This window comes from Chiloscyllium plagiosum, chromosome 17, assembly GCF_004010195.1.
Source record: "Chiloscyllium plagiosum isolate BGI_BamShark_2017 chromosome 17, ASM401019v2, whole genome shotgun sequence".
Taxonomy (NCBI): Eukaryota; Metazoa; Chordata; class Chondrichthyes; order Orectolobiformes; family Hemiscylliidae; genus Chiloscyllium; species Chiloscyllium plagiosum.
The window spans coordinates 8185102-8202824 of NC_057726.1; the positions used below are offsets into that span (position 1 = coordinate 8185102).

The following is a 17723-nucleotide window of genomic DNA, read 5'->3' on the forward strand; positions in this document are numbered from 1 at the left end:
CAGGATAGTGAAGGAGGCATATTGGTCAGTGCTTTGAGTATAGGAGTTGGGAAGTCATGTTGCAGCTGAACAGGACATTGGGTAGGCCGCTTATGGAATATTATGTGCAATTCTGGTCTCTCTGCTATCAGAAGGATGCTGTGAAACTTGAAAGGGTTCAGAAAAGATTTACAAGGATGTTGTCAGGCTTAGGGGGTTTGCACCACAGGGAGAGGCTGAATAGATTGGTACTGTTTTCTCTGGAACATCGGAGGCTGAGGGGTGACCTTATGGAGATTTGTAAAATCATGGGGGGCATGGACAGGATAAACAGACAAGGTCCTTTACCAAGGACTGGGGGAGTCCAAAACTAGAGGGCATAATTTTAAGAGAGCAGAAGGTTTAAAAGGGACCAAAGAGGCAACGTTTTGAAGCAGAGAGTGGTGTGTGTATGAAATGAGCTGCCAAAGGAAGTGGTGAAAGTTGGTACAATTACAGCATTTAAAAGGCTTCTGGATGGGTATATGAACAGGAAGAGTTTAGAGGGATATGGGCCAAGTGCTGGCAAATGGGATTAGATTAAGTTATGATATCTGGTCGGCATGGATGAGTTGGACTGAAGGGTCTGTTTCCATGCTGTACATCTCTATGAGTCTGTCACTCTACTGGTTGGGGGCTCTGGGTTACTCGTCCAAGAGGGGTGACCTTATGGAGATTTGTAAAATCATGGGGGGCATGGACAGGATAAACAGACAAGGTCCTTTACCAAGGATTGGGGGGAGTCCAAAACTAGAGGGCATAATTTTAAGAGAGCAGAAGGTTTAAAAGGGACCAAAGAGGCAACATTTTGAAGCAGAGAGTGGTGTGTGTATGAAATGAGCTGCCAAAGGAAGTGGTGGAGGTTGGTACAATTACAGCATTTAAAAGGCTTCTGGATGGGTATATGAACCACCCAGAAGAGTTTAGAGGGATATGGGCCAAGTGCTGGCAAATGGGATTAGATTAAGTTATGATATCTGGTCGGCATGGATGAGTTGGACTGAAGGGTCTGTTTCCATGCTGTACATCTCTATGAGTCTGTCACTCTACTGGTTGGGGGCTCTGGGTTACTCGTCCAAAACTATAACCACAACATCACTGATTCTCAAAAATGTCATGCTTGAGTAAAAAAATTCTAAATTCAAATACTTATGTGCATATTTAAGTAAATCACCTGCCTTTAATCAGATACAGTCATAGAGTCAGAGAGATGTACAGCACAGAAACAGACCCTTTGGTCCAACCCGTCCATGCTGACCAGATATCCCAATCCAATCTACTTCCACCTGCCAGCACCTGGCCCATATCCCTCCAAACCCTTCCTATTCATAAACCCATCCAGATGCTTTTTAAATGTTGCAATTGTACCAGCCTCCACCACTTCCTTTGGCAGCTCATTCCATACACGTATCACCCTCTGCATTACCCCTTAGGTCTCTTTTATACCTTTTCCCTCTCACCCTAAACCTATGCCCTGTAATTCTGGACTTCCCCACCCGAGGGAAAATACTTTGTCTATTTATCCTATCCATGCCCCTCATGATTTTATTAAACTCTATAAGGTCACTCCTCAGCCTCCGAATCTCCAGGGAAATCAGCCATAGCCTATTCAACCTCTCCCCATAGCTCAAACTCTCTAACACGGCAACATTCTTGTAAAGCTTTTCTAATCCCTTTCAAGTTTCAAATCATCCTTCCAATAGGAAGTAGACCAGAATTGCACACAATATTCCAACAGTGGCCCAACCAACGTCTTGTACAGCCTCAGCATGACCTCCCAACTCCTGTATTCAATAATACTCTGACCAATAAAGGAAACCATACCAAATGCTTTCTTCACTATCCTACCTACCTGTGACTCTACTTTCAAGGAGCTATGAACCTGCACTCCAAGGTCTCTTTGTTCAGCAACACTCCTGAGGACCTTTCCATTACATGTATATGGCCGCTAAGATTTACTTTCCCAAAATGCAGGACCTCACATTTATCTAAATTAATCTCCATCTGCCACTTCTCAGTCCATTGGCCCATCTGGTCAAGATCCCATTATAATCTGAAGTAACCTTCCTTGCTGTCCACTACACCTCCAATTTAGGTGTCATCAGCAAACTTACTAACTATACCTCTTATGCTCACATCCAAATCATTTATATAAATGATGAAAAGTCGTGGACCCAGCACTGATACTTGTGACACACCACTGATAATAAGCCTCCGGTCTGAAAAATAACCCTCCACCACCACTCTCTGTCTTCTACCTTCCAGCCAGTTCTGAATCCAAATGGCTAGTTCTCCCTGTATTCCATGAGATCTAACCTTCCTAATCAGTTTCCCATGGGGAAACTTGTTGAACACCTTACTAAAGTCCATATAGATCACATCTACCGCTCTGCCCTCATCAATCCTCTTTGTTATTTCTTCAAAAAACTCAGTCAAGTTTGTGCAGCATGATTTCCCACTCACAAAGCCATGTTGACTATCTCTAATCAGTCCTTGCCTTTCCAAATACATGTATAACCTGTCCCTCAGGATTCCCTCCAACAACTTGCCCACCACTGACGTCAGGCTCACCGGTCTATAGTACCCTGGCTTGTCCTTACCACCTTTCTTAAAGAGTGGCACCATATTAGCCAACCTCCAGTCTTCCGGCACCTCACTTGTGACTATTAATGATACAAATATCTCAGCAAGAGGCCCAGCAATCACTTCCCTAGCTTTCCCCACAGTTCTAGGATACACCTGATCAGGTCCTGGGGATTTATCCATTCTAATGTGTTTCAAGACATCCAGCACTTCCTCCTCTGTAATATGGACATTTTTCAAGATGTCACCAGCTATTTCCTCATATTCTATATCTTCCATGTCCTTCTCTACAGTAAACACTGATGCAAATACTCATTTCGTATTCCCTCCATCTCCTGCAACTCCACACAAAGGCTGCCTTGCTGATCTTTGAGGGGCCCTATTCTCTCCCTAATGACTCTTTTGTCCTTAATGCATTTGTAAAAACCCTTTGGATTTTCCTTAACTCTGTTTGCCAAAACTATCTCATATCCCTTTTTGCCCTCCTGATTTCCTTCTTAAGTATACTCCTACTGCCTTTATGCTCTTCTAAAGATTCACTCGATCTATCCTGTCAATACCTGACATATGCTTCCTTCTGTTTCTTAACTCTCATTATCTCATTTCTGAAGGCTTCCCATTTTCCAGCTGTCCCTTTACCTGCGAACATCTGTCCCCAATCAGCTTTTGAAAGTTCTTGCCTAATACCGTCAAAATCAGCCTTTCTCCAATTTAAAAGTTCAACTTTTAGATCTGGTCTGTTCTTTTCCATAACTTTTTAAAAACTAATAGAATTATAGTTGCTGGCCCCAAAGTGCTCCTCCACTGACACCTCAGTCACCTGCCCTGCCTTATTTCCCATGAGTTGGTCCAACCACACTCTGAATCAGAAACTTTTCTTGTACACACTTAACAAATTCCTCTCCATCTAAACCCTTAACACTATGGCAGTCCCAGTCTATGTTTGGAAAGTTAAAATCCCCTCCCACAACCACCCTGTTACTCTTACAGATAGCTGAGATCTCCTAACAAATTTGTTTCTCAATTTCCTGCTGACTGTTAGGGAGTCTATAATACAATCCCAATAAGGTGATCATCCCTTTCTTATTTCTCAGTGCCACCCAAATAACCTCCCTGGATATATTTCATAGGAGCATCCTCCCTCAGTACAGCTGTAATGCTATCTCTTATCAAAACCACCACTCCCCTCTTCTCTTACCTCCCTTTCTGTCCTTCCTGCAGCATTTGTATCCTGGAGCATTAAGCTGCCATCCCTGAGCCATGTTTCTGTAATTGCTATGATATCCCAGTCCCATGTTCCTAACCATGCCCTGAGTTCATCTGCCTTCCCTGTTAGGCCACTTGCATTGAAATAAATACGGTTTAATTTATCAGTCCTACCTGGTTCTCTGTTTTGTCCCTGCCTGCCCTGACTGTTTGACTCACTTCTTTTCTCAATTGTATCAGTCTGTTGAAGGGCTTTTGCCCGAAACATCGATTTTGCTGCTCATCGGATGCTGCCTGAATTGCTGTGCTCTTCCAGCACCACGGATCCAGAATCTGGTTTCCAGCAACTGCAGTCATTGTTTTTACCTCATGTATTCATCTGCTGTATCCTCCTATTCCTACCCTCATTAGCTCATAGCACCGGGAGTAATCCAGATACTACTACTCTCGAGGGCCTCCTTTTTAAATTCCTTTTTAAACTTTCTATATTCTCTCTTTGTAAGCTCATCCTTTTCTCTTCTTATATCGTTAGTTCCAAGGTATAGAATGACATCCTGCTGAACCCTCTCCCCCTTGAGAACATGCTGAACCCTCTCTGAGACATCCTTGATCCTGGCACCAGGGAGGCAACACACCATTCTGCCTTTTTGCTGCTGGCCCCAGAAACGATTCTCTGTGCCTCTTTAATAAGGAACTATTCTGTCAAAAGAATGAACAGCAAAGGATCTCTTATGACATTCGGTGGTGCAGAATTGCTGCTTATTGAGCAGTGAAGGTTAATGGAATGCTCACCCACCTTACACTCTCCCCCCACCTGTGTTCACTCTTATTAATCCATGAGAGAACAATAGCAGAGGAACTATATTTCCGAACACAGGTACAAAGATTTCCATAAAACCTCACCCAATGCTCTTTAAATTTCATCAGCAGTAAAAGAACAATGAGATTTATCATGGCAGATAGTTTTTCCAAGTGGATAGCCTTCGATAATGATTTAGAAACTAACAAACATGCATTATTCTGGGTAACATTAGCTGTCAGTTATTTTCTTAATACAGTCTTACAGACTGGTTATGGAGTAGGTCTGGCCATTGCTTATCCAGTTACATTTTATGGTGCAGTCTAGCTCAGCAATAAATACTCTGTAAAACATAACTTTGTCAATGTACTTCCAGCATTCTCTTGTGAAAATACAAGCCCTGACGGAAAATAGATAGAGTGGGCTCCTTTCTCGCAGTTAATCATTCTTTGTAGAATCATACAACGCATAAGGAAGCTATTTGGCTCCAAATGTTTGTGCTGGATCTTTGAAGTCCTATGCAATTAGTACTACCTCCCCTCAGCCCTTTTCCTCTCGATATATATATATATATTCAATGCCATTCTGTATGTTAGCATTGCTTCCATCACCCTTTTAGACAATGTGTTACAGATTGCAAAATCTTGTAACATAATAAAAAAATTGTTGTCGACCAGTCCCTAGCTTCCTTTAGGCAATTATTTGGAATGGCCTGTGGCAGAAAACTGGCTGACTCCAGGATCTGAAACTTCATGTAGTCTCAGACTCCAGCTGCAATTTGGAACAAATGTCAGTCTACGGTTCTGCATGGCTGTTGTTGTACTTTGGCTAAATGTTAGGAGTTCCCTTGTATGTTTGGAGAACATTACGTTCTCCTTGCAATCATCCAAATCTAGTCTCTCAAAAAGCCTAATTGCATTTTAAAAATGACTAGCATTCCAGGTCTTTGCTGTTGTGGATGGCAATGCAACATGATTGCTGTTTCACATTTGTTGCCTTCAAAGGACTTAACTGAGGATGATCTTAACTTAACTCACAGGAGGAGCAGTGGGATCCAGTGAGACAATAGTTTATGTCCTGACTGAAATCACTTTCCAGTGGACTTGCAACTGATCCCATCAATATCCCTGGCATTAGATTGACATTTATGGAATTTAAAATGTTATTCAGAGGTTTACCAGGATAGGTGCTGAGAAACTGTCTCGCCAGGCGGTAGAGTCTAACACACTATATTAATGTCCCAGAATAAGAGGCCAGCTATTTAGGGTTGCGACCATCAGGAATTTCTTCTCTTTGAAGATTGTGAGTCTTTATCGTTCTCTGTCTAAGCAATCAATAGATGCTCAGCCATTGACTATATTCAAGACGTTCATAGAATTTTAGGCACGAGGGGAATCAAAGTGATATCGTTAGAGGTGGAATTGATGTTAAAAATCCACCATGCTTTTGTTGAATGGTGGAGCAGGTATAAAAAACCAAAATGCCTCTTCCGTCATCTATTTCTGTTGTTCTTATAATAGTCACTCTCACCAGAGTTTCACAGTTGACGTGATGTTTTATGAGCTAATAATGATTCATTAAACTACTGGTTGTTTTCTGCAATAGGGTTTAAAATGGCAAGACCTGCTAGGGCTTCAGTTCAGAAGTGGAGGTGTAGTTGGCCATCAGGCTTAATTTACTTTGGAGTTTCAACTTAACCTACTCAAACAACTTTGACTAAAATGCACTCTGCAGTCCTTTCCCAAAAGCAGTGTCATTTAAACTACTGCAGATAGATTGCAGTGTCAAATAAAATGTTTCAGTATTAAAGATGTGATGCTTCATAGAGATTAAAATGTTGTGGCACATGCAGTTGAGCTGACCAGTAAAAATGCTGTTCGATCATCAGATTATAAGTACACACTGGGAAGCCTTTCAGCTCCCAACAGCTCTTGGATGAAAATCCTGAAGACATAAATTTCATGTTAACACTATCTTAATGGATAAATTCACTTTCCCCTCTATTAGAACAGAACAACCTATGAAATAGGAGGAGGAAAAGGCCATTTGGCTTTCAAATGTGCTTTATCTTTCAGTAAGATTACAATTGATATTTGATGTCAACACTTAACCGATATCCCTTGGTTCCCTTGCAATAAAATAAGTCTCTGGGTAGAATTGCGTGGGGTCTAAGTGGCATCAATGACATTTGTGACAAATCAGACAAAATGTCTGCTGAGATCTCTCTTGATATCGGAATAGCATACTTCAATTTTGTGCATTTGTCATGAGTATAGTGAATTTCCATCTGGACAGCGGTAAGTTGCAAATTAAGGGGAATTATAGATCTTTAAAGCTTTATTTATGCTGCAAATTGTCTTCTTAATTATCAGTTACTTAAGTTGCTGGGTCAAAATTGCAAGATTCCACTGATATCTGCTGGTCTTGGAAAAGTGTCCAAGTTACATTTCTCTCCCGAACAGCAGTGGCCACATTTGATACAATTTAAATGATTTCCATAACAAAAGATATTTACTTTATATAAGTGCCAATTTGTATACGCAAATAAAATTGTTACATTTTTTACACTGTTTTCTTTTGGAGTAACTTCCAATTATTTCATATCAAGTGATTACAGAAGGAGTCGTAGATAAATTTATTAATCATGCTGAGCTGTGTTGATAAAATTACTGGTTGTAATAAAGCAGCACATGTTCCTGCTCTTAAAAAAAAAATTTAGTATACAGAAAAAAAGAGGAATGATTGCATTCTATTACGCTATCTGAATTCATGGAAGATTTTACGTTTGTGATGATGTGACTGAATTTTGAGGCAATGTGTGGCATGAGCAAACCTGTTTAGTTTCCAGCAGACATTCTAACCAATTATCTTTTCTCAAATAGTTATTTGGTAGGAGCAAAATTTGAGTATTGCTGAAGAAAGGCAGATTTTGTTGAAGCTTTTCACCTTGTGCCCCTCAGGACATTTGGCAAAAGTACCAGTAAAGGGGAAAACCAACATTTCTACTGAATGAGAGAACTGATTGGGCAAGTGGGCTCTGAGGCTTTACCGTTGCTCATAGAGCAGTTAATGATTGACAGCTGCAGCGTTGTTCCTGAAAAAGCCATAGTTTACTTCTGAAGACCATGGAAATGTAATACATCTCAAACATTTCAGCAACAGGTGAAGCTCACTGTTTCATACTGGTACTTTGCAGGAGCAACACTGGTGGTCTATTGCCATTGAAAAGATAATGCCACCAAGCCAAAAAGAGTTCCTGCCTATCCCACAAATGAGAAATTTATATAAACTGCATGTCCCAAAGTTTGTGGGACTGTATCATACTACTTCAGCTCTTTGAACCAAGTAGGCTGTTGGCCACACCCAACCAACCCGTGCTTGCAAAACCCACAGCACAATGTTCAGTATTGGATGTGATTGTGTAACTGGGCAGCAATTCTGAATAATCCTGAGTGTGGGAAGAATTACACAGGGAACCAGTTGAAGATTATTAGCTGGGCACATAGTGTGCCACAGGAAGCTATGTATATTAATACACAGGACGCTGTGATTTGCATATAGGAAGAACATGCATATTGCACCTGTTTCACTCAACAAATAGGGTAACACGCATTTGCTAGCTTATTTCTCAACGCAATGCCATGACGAGTCAGAATCAATCCATCGAGTATGAAATCTAAGCAAAACCTGGTTGTGAACTGTCAATCATTAACTGCTAGGTATAGGACAGATGTTAGGGGTAGGTTCTTTACTCAGCGAGTCGTGCGTTCATGGAATGCCCTGCCAGTAGCAGTGGTGGACTCTCCCTCATTATGGGCATTTAAGCGGGCATTGGATAGGCATATGGAGGATAGTGGGCTAGTGTAGGTTAGGTGGGCTTGGATCGGCGCAACATCGAGGGCCGAAGGGCCTGTACTGTGCTGTATTGTTCTATGTTCTATGTTCTATGTTCTATGCTACATTCTCTATGGAAATGCTGCTACTAATTAGAGTCCACTTGTCAACTCATCAACATTCCCCTGTCATGCAATATAAATGTTTTCCTTCCCATATTAGCATTCTTGTGAAATGTCCTGACTGGTGCAAGATGATATAGTTTCAACAAATTGTCTTTTTGCAGCGATAATCTCATTGAGATTTCCTTAGGTCCCACATCTTGCTGAAATGAAGCCACTGATCTGCTGACTAAATATTACCAAGCATGAAAACAGCTTAAGCTCCTAAAGCTACAGACTATGTTTTGAAATTAATGCTTCTTTCTTGGAAAGAAAAGAAATATCTGACCTGAGATGCAGGGTGGTGGTTGAGAATCTGTACCTACATTGATTGTCTGAACCCTTGGAATGAATGAAGATTTCTTAATCCTTTTACTGAAATCATACATTTAATCACTTCACATGTTGAGGACTTGCTTGGAGAAATCTTGATTTTATGGAAAAGTTATGTTCGTATATTATATCCTTAGCACCAGTGAACTTGTAGAAATCTAATAGTCTACAGTCTTGCAATACCTAGATTTTCCAAGTTGTCAGGTTTTGTTATATAACATGATTCTTTCCCATCTCTAAAACTCCCTCCAGTTCTACAACCTTCAGTGGCAGCTGCTCACTTCCAATTCTGACCTTTAGCACATGCCTGATTTCCAGTGCTTTGTCATTGATGTCCCTGTCTTTAGCTTCCTCTGTCTTCTGCTTTATGACTCCTGCCTTAAATGTTTGTTTCTCTCTTACTCTCTCTCTCCATCATGATACACCTTAAATATGCCACATTTAAGCAAACTTTTAACTTTGATCTGATGTTTCCTTTACTGAAGCTGTGTCATATATCTTCAATAATATGTTATCAAATCAGATTATAAGTAATGAGCTCTGTCAATAAATTGTGGGCTTGCTCATTTGGTGCTCATTTGGACCGATGGATGAGTGAATGCGGTATTGAGTCATGCAAATCAGAAAAGGTCCTCTTTGATCCTTGCTGTCTGCTGAATAAATGATCTCTCTCTAGGCAAAAGTAGAAATTTGTTACAAATTGGTGAACTTCTGAAGGGGGAAATCTTCATTTAGTTTCCCTGATTCTGATCATCAACTCTTAAATATTGGTAAGCATGGTGAAACATTTGGAGAGGATCTCAGGTTGGTCACTGGAATGACAGCATAGTATTTATTTTACTCAGTCAGTGATAGAATCCCTACGGTATGGAAGCAAGCCATTCAGCCCATTGTGTCCACACCAACCCACTGAAGAATATCCTCACCTGTACCCACTTCCCTACCCTATTCCTGTAACCCTGCATTTACTGTGGCTTATTCACCCAAACCGCTACATCCTTGAATACTATGGGCAATTTAGCATGGCCAATCCACCTAACCTGCTCATCTTTGGACTGTGGGAGGAAACTGGAGCACCCAAAGGAAACTCACGCAGACACAGGGAGAAGGTGCAAATTCCACACAAACATTTGCCCATGGTGGAATCGAACACGGACCCCTGGAGGTAGCAGGGCTAATCACTGACCCGCCGTGCCAATGATCGCGACATGTAAGTTTTTCTAATCTAATCTAGAATCCCTACAGTATGGAAACAGGCCCTTTGGCCCAACAAGTCCACACTGAACCTCTGAAGAGTAATCCACTCAGACCCATTCCCCTATTCTATATTTACCCCTGACTAATGCACCTAACACTTTGGGCAATTTAGCTTGGCCAATTCACCTAACTTACACATCATTGGATTGTGGGAGGAAACCAGAGCAAACCCACGCACATACGGGGAGAATGTGCAAACTCTACACAGACAATCAGACAATTGAACCCAGGTCCCTGGCACTGTGAGGCAGCAGTGCTAACCACTGAGCCGCCCTACCGCCCAGGGTTTGAATCCCAGCATCACAGCTGGGGATCTTAATCAAATTAAAAAGTCTGGATTTAAAATTAAACTGCTGATAATGGTAATGGTATCTATGTAAATGGCAGATTGTCCTAAAAATAAAACTGGTTTAAACATATCCTTTCAGGAGGGAAATCTGCTCAATCTGCCCCACACGTGACTCTAGACCCAGAGCAATATGTTGGATTCTAAATTGACCTCAGATGCTGCTTATTTGTAACAAACCATGAAGACAAAGTAACCTTCACCGCACAATGGTAAAGGTTACTTTGTCCTCTGTTGAAGGTGAATCACTCCCAAGTTGTCAACGACATTTATTACCGTTGGCAATAATGCTGGCATTACCTCACCGTGGATAGATTTTATAAAACATTTGGCAGTCATCACAAAATCTTTTAACAGCCACAATTCACTCCCTTTCTCATATCATAATGCGCATGAACCAAGATGTTGTAGAGCCATGGCTCAGTCTGACCATCAATCAGATTAAGCCATTGTCATTCTAAGACAATTATTTGGCAAAGGGTTTACGTTGTATGAAATTTGCTCGACCCTTATTCAGAGGTGTGTATCAGTTTCACTGGGAGCTGGCTAGTAATTATCTTCAGTTAGATTACAGACTATCTGTAAGGAAACTGATGTCACTGTACATTTGTAACTATTTAAAAAGGAACGGGAGTCACCTTTTCTCATGAAGAAAGTTGTTGTGGTCTCGAATGCACTGCCGGAAAGGGCAGCAGATTCAATAGTTACTCTCGCCAGGGAATTGGATCAGTAGTTGCAAAAGGAAAAAAGAAATTGCAGGGCTCCAGGGACAGAATGTGTGACTAATTGGATAGCTCTTTCAAAGAGATGGTACTGCTGTAATTGGCTGAATGGCCTCATTCTTTGAAACAAAATGCTCCTTAAAGATGTGAAATGGTAAAGGTTATGTTACAGAAGCAGAGAAGTAAACTAATAATTCTCTCTTATTATGTTTCTAGAGCATTCTCATGAATGAGCAAGCCATGAACTCGACTGATAGATTAAAGGCATCTCTGTTGTTTACGCTCAGTATCCTGTAGACACACCAAAAGCACCGTGCGAGAAAGACTGATTTACCACATGACAAGCTTTGTGACTTTGAACTGCAGAAGACCACAGACATAAGGAACATTTGCTGAGGATTGCTTCAGTTTCTTGTCACGTGCCTGCTGACTTGACGTCCCACTGCTGTCACCCTCCTACTCCAATCCTTCTGAAACCATTTTGGAAAGCAACGGGATCATGCATGTGAGACTGGGAACAATGCTAATGGATATCTGGACTCGATTGCTGCTGGCATGGATTAGTGTGCTTCCTTTAGTGCAGTCAATCACACTGGACCCTCCACAGAGTTTGCAGGAAGAAAGTATCTTAGCATTGAATGGACTGGACGGTGACCCTGGTGCTCTCAGTCGTGCCAAGAGAGGCTGGGTCTGGAATCAAATGTTTGTGCTGGAAGAGTTTTCTGGTCCTGAGCCTATCCTCGTTGGTCGGGTAAGTTTGTAAAATTAGTTTAATGAATGCATGACCATCAATCTTGATGAAGTGATGTTCCTCACTCGATAGATTATCTTCTCCCTCACCTTTTTGTTTCAAAAACATTTTGGACTGTATGTTGCTGCAAGTGTTGAGTTGTGAGCAGGACATCTGGGGCCTTGGTAAACTCTGAAACCAATGTTCGCCTCTGTGAGAATGAAAGATTGTAGAAAGAAATAATTAAAGAATAGAGTGGAAAGGAGTGTGTTGGAGTCAAATCAGATTTAGAAAGAGGAATAAAGAGTGAAGATGAATAATAAGGAAAAGAAAGAGACAGAAAAGAAAATAAGTTCAACAATAGATAAACAATTAACTACCTGCAAGAGTGATAGTCAAGAATTTCAGTTCTTCCTGGTCCGGTCCAAAGCAGTTAACTTGCATATATAATGAATAATTATTACATCTTTAAAAATGACTATAATTTATTAATCAGCTGCTCCAATTTCTGCAACAAATGTAATATACAAATCTGGCAAGTTCCTAATAACGAAAACAACATGCTACACATGCTGGAAATCTGAAACAAGCACAGAGAATGCTGGAGAAACTCAACAGGTCTGGCAGCATCTGTGGAGAGAAAAAGACGCAGAGTTAACATTTCGAGTCTGACCCTTCTTCAGAATGCTTCTAAAGGGTTTTTGAAGAAGCCAGACCAGACTGGGGACATTAACTCTGCTTCTGTCTCTACAGATGCTGCCAGACCTGCTGAGTTTCTCCAGCACTCTCTGTGTTTGTTTAAGCTCTTAACAATTGGAAGGTTAATGACAAGATGCCATTGGGTCCAAAAACAAGCCAGCATAAATTGACAGTGAACTCTGCATTTTGCAACGCATGAATAACTTTGGTTTCTCTTGTTCGAGGTGGGTTACACGTTTGTTAGCTCCAGAACCATTAATTAAATCATTAATAAATTTTGTTTTCGTATCTTGCTGAATTTCAGGACAACAGGTAAACATTAAAGTAAATACACTTGGTTACTCTCTGGGCAACAGAACTGCTGTAAGTCATTGAGGTGGCTTTCTTTCCACAATTGGAGAGGGTTAGTTCCATCTATTGTGTTACCACCATCACAATTAATACAACATCACAATGAAGTAACTACATTGCATCTAATGTTCAGATTACAGCAGTAAGTACATCCATCTTATTTGCCAGGTGTGCGTGTGTACGAATGAATATTTATCTCTTCTAAATTTATTCCTGTACTTGTGATATAAATTATGTTTGTTTTGCAGTTTAGTTTTCTTTACAAAAGTAATGAATTTGCATTTTGTGGCATAAAGTTCGGCTTATCAAGTGCCACTAACTCTAAACAAAGCTCCACACACTCAGGTGACAGGAACAATCTTCAGTGTCAAACTGGGCCAAAGTTGACCCAAGTTTCACTGGATTGTTTAACTGAGATGGAACCAGTCAGTATAGGCTCAACAATGAAGTAAACAAGCAATGGATGAAATTAGTAAATTAACAGAAAGCGCTGGAGAAACTCTGCTGGTCTGGCAGCATCTCTGGAGAAAGAAAGAGTTCGCATTTCAAGTCTGATATGACTCCTTCAGAACGTGTGGTAATATTGGAGTCAAAATATGAATTAATTTTGTTTCTGCTGAGTTTCTGCTGCACCTGTCAGATTTCACGCTCAGATTCAGAGTCATATAGATATACAGCACAGAAACGGACCCTTCGATCCAACTTGTCCATGCCGACCAGATATCCTAAACTCATCTCGTCACATTTGCCAGCATTTGACTCATGCCCCTCTAACCCCTTCCTATTCATATGCCCATCCAGATGTCTTTAAGTGTTGTAATTGTACCAGCCTCTACCACCTCCCTTGGGAACTTATTCCATACATGCACCACCCTCTGCGTGAAAAAAAAACTGCCCTTTCCGTCACTTTTAACTTTTTCGCTCTCACCTTAAACCTACACCCTCTAGTTTTAGACTCCCCAACCTCGTGGAAAAGACCTTACTATTCACCCTAACCATGCCCCTCATGAGTTTATAACTTTTATAAGGTCACTCCTCAGTCTCCGACACTCCAGTGAAAACAGCCCCAGCCTATTCAGCCTCTCCCTATAGCTCAAACCCTCTAACCTGGTAATTCTTTTCTGAACTTTTCCAAGTTTCACAACATCCTCCCTATAGCAGGGACACCAGAATAGCATGCAGTGTTCCAAAAGTGAGTTGTACATCAATAGAGAAACATTTTTTACCAGAGCAGATGAGCAACGTAGCATGTGCTACCATAGAAAATCAGCTAAATTGCCCACAGTGTTCATGGATGTGTAGGCTAGGCACATTAGTCAGGGGAAATGTAGAATAATAGGGTAGGGGAATAGGTCGAGGTGGGTTCCACTTCGGATGGTTGCTGTGGACTTGTTGGGCTGAAGGGCCTGTTTCCATACTGTAGGGAATCTAATCTAATCTAATTATTAAAATAAATAACGTAACTGCAGTTAAGGGTAAGTGACAAGCAGGCAGTAAGAGATCATCAATTTTGCTGACGAGATTGCGTGTAGAGGTGTGGGAGCAAACTCAGATACAGCACAGATGCTAACCTGGATTGTGAAGAAAGTTGAAATACTAGGATGAAACGGTGGAGAATGGAATGATAGAATGAAGAAAATGATGCCCTGGTATTTTTCAGCTGCTTCAGAAAAGGAGGCAACTTTATTGAAGATACGAAAAAAAAACGTTTTGCTTTGCTGTGCAGCTACTGAAGGGCTACACTGATAAAGGAAGGTAGAGTAAGTTTTTAGTGATATTAAGCAGCCAGTAATACACAACTTGGCAGGGTTATTATACAATCAATGACACATGTAACAGTACATGAGGGAACAAAGGACATGCTGTGATTCTAAAACTTTCTAGTCAAGATATAACTCCACAGCCACCTCTCCAATTACAGTGGACGTGAGAAAGCCAACACATATTCTAGATTACCACATCAGATAGGATCTCCGTGTTTTATGAACACAGGAAATAAATTTTAAAAAGCAGCAATTTATAGATTATTTGAGTCAACAATGCAAAGCTATTATGCAGTGGAGGTGCTGATCGCATTAAATAGGACAAATAGCAATAAAATTAGAAATTACTTCTTCAGCCTGATGTTGGAGATGTTAGCAGAGAATAGTTCTATGTGCACAGGTTTAGGCCGCATATACATTACAAAAACAGACCATTTCCCCAGCCAGAGCTGAAAATCTGTTGCTAGAAAAGTGCAGCAGGTCAGGCAGCATCCAGGGAACAGGAGAATCGACATTTCGGGCATAAGCCCTTCTTCAGGAATTTCTGAAGAAGGGCTTATGCCCGAAACGTCGATTCTCCTGTTCCCTGGATGCTGCCTGACCTGCTGCGCTTTTCCAGCAACACATTTTCAGCTCTGATCTCCAGCATCTGCAGACCTCACTTTCTCCTCATTTCCCCAGCCAGTCTACACCAGAGTTCAGTTGCCACTCAGCCAGCTTCATCTCATCTCAACCAAACATAATATTCCATTCAGTATTATGTGCTTATTGAACTTCTATTATTTGTCTTAACTATTCATTGTGGCAGAAAATTTCACATTTTTAGCACACTCCAGGTGAAGATATTCCTCATGAGTCCTCTCCTTGATTCCTTGGTGACCATCTTATATTGATGCTTTCAGATTTTGACCTTCTGACTTTAAGGTGGAATTTAGCACATGAAGGGGGAGTTCAGTATCACATTGGCATTGGGTCTTTACAAACATTTGGCAAAATTAAGACAAAAACTAGAAAAACAATGGAGTCAATCTGTGGATGCAATCTTGGTCAAGATCTCTTTTGTCTCCGTTGCTCTTTCTCCACATGGCCTCTCACTCCACCCATAGCCTGGCATGGAGGAAAGACTGTCTAGTCCTCTACTTAGTGTCCTCCCTCACCATCACTACCTGAGGCCATGCCACACAATTATTATTCTTGTCACTTGCAATCAGTGAAATAGTGGGCCTTTTGCACAGAAATGCTATCCCTCACTTCATCGAATAGAAAGGCACATTGTAAGTCTGCAGTAAAGCAGATACGTGTATATCTTCTTCAGGAATCATGCCAGTAAGAATGTCTCTTAGGGAAGGAAGGAATAACAATGATAGAGCTTGACAAGACCAGCCTCAAGAAAGAAAAGGAGATATTTCTGGTCTAGCCAGGTCTTCATGGGCTTATCTGTCTTAAACCTGTGCTCACTATGTTTAATCTCACAACTTCAGCCCCTGTAATGCTTCCTTTCTGCTATTTCTTGTGACACGACTGTCCAGTGTCAATGACTGCATTCTGCTTCTGACTGAAGGGTGCATTACATTTTCTGGTCAGCATAAGCTTTATTTCACGAAAGGTATTCATAACCGTCACAAAGGAGGCAAAGACAGCAGGGAGTAGCAATGTAAAAACAAAATCAAACTTTTCATGATTGACAATTTCTTTCATTTGTGACTGGAGTGATATTTTCTGTGACACAATTAGGTCTCTCCAAGGAGGAGATTAGCCAGATAGGATTGTTGTATTAGGTGATACTATATAGACTGATTTTCCTCTTGTGCGCAGAATTACGTGAACGCCCTCTGTAGTTATCCAAATGTCACCGTTGAGAGGTCTATAGTAAAGCAAGATGAAAACCAAACTATGTTGAACCCAACCTTTCACTGTAATTTTCACAGAGGCTGAGATCTGAAGTGAAATTTTTATTTTTGACAAGTGCCTATAAAGTAGCAGTCTCCAGTAAGTCTCAGCTCTCCGATCTTTCAAAGCTAGCTTTGGGAAGTCTCACAGTGCCAATGATTTACGGATCTCCTTTTTCATTTGAATCTGATAAATTACTTCATGCAAGATTAAAACAATACTTCATCACTTCTTTCCTGGAGAATTTCAAAAGTGATTTCTGTGGGGAGTTTACTTTCCACAAGTAATACTTTGATTATGTACAGAGCAACCATTTAAAAATTGCCATCAGAGATTTACAATAATACGTCAATCTTTTATTTTTATTGTCGGCTCCAATTCAGTTTGTTCCTTACGTATTCTGATTACTCTAGATCCTAATGTCAGTCATGGTTTAACTGGTTGGCACACTTGCCTTTGAGTTATGTGTTCAAACTTCACTTCAGGGACCTTAAGTGCAATATCAGAGCTGACAATTTCTGTGCAGTACTGATGGGCACAGGTGCCATCTTTAAGATGAGATGTGAAATTGAGAGGTGGACAGATGAAAATCATACCATAACGTTCTTTTAAGAGGGAGAAAATCTGCCCAGCATCCTGGTCAATATTAATTTCTCAACTAATATGACTGAAACTGCTAATGTGATCATTATCGCACTGCTAACTGTCAGAATGTTTTGAGATCTTATCCCTCAAGTGGGGGAATTCATAACTAAAGGGCATCATTTTAAGGTGAGAGAGAAAGCTTTATAAAGGACCCAAGAGGTGACTTTTTCATACAGAGGATAGCTCGTATGTGGAATGTACTGTTAGAGGAAGTGACAGATGCAGGTACAGTTCCAACATTTAAGTGACATTTTGGACAGTTACATGAATAGGAAAGAGAATCGACACTGCTGGGCTGACGCCCCTCATCAGGATCTGGCCTGAAACATCGATTCTCCTGCTCCTCGGATGCTGCCTGACCTGCTGTGCTTTTCCAGCTCTCGACT

The 17723-nt window shown here is 40.9% G+C and overlaps 1 protein-coding gene across 1 annotated transcript in view; it reads left to right on the forward strand.

Annotated features, from left to right (window-relative positions):
• LOC122558714 (cadherin-8-like) overlaps positions 1–17723 on the forward strand; it is a 309702-nt gene that overhangs the window by 12562 nt on the left and 279417 nt on the right. Inside the window, exon 2 of the mRNA XM_043707506.1 lies at positions 11476–12010. Within this exon, the coding sequence (XP_043563441.1) occupies positions 11759–12010 (252 nt within the window). The 5' untranslated portion in view covers positions 11476–11758. The remainder of the gene's footprint in view (positions 1–11475; positions 12011–17723) is intronic.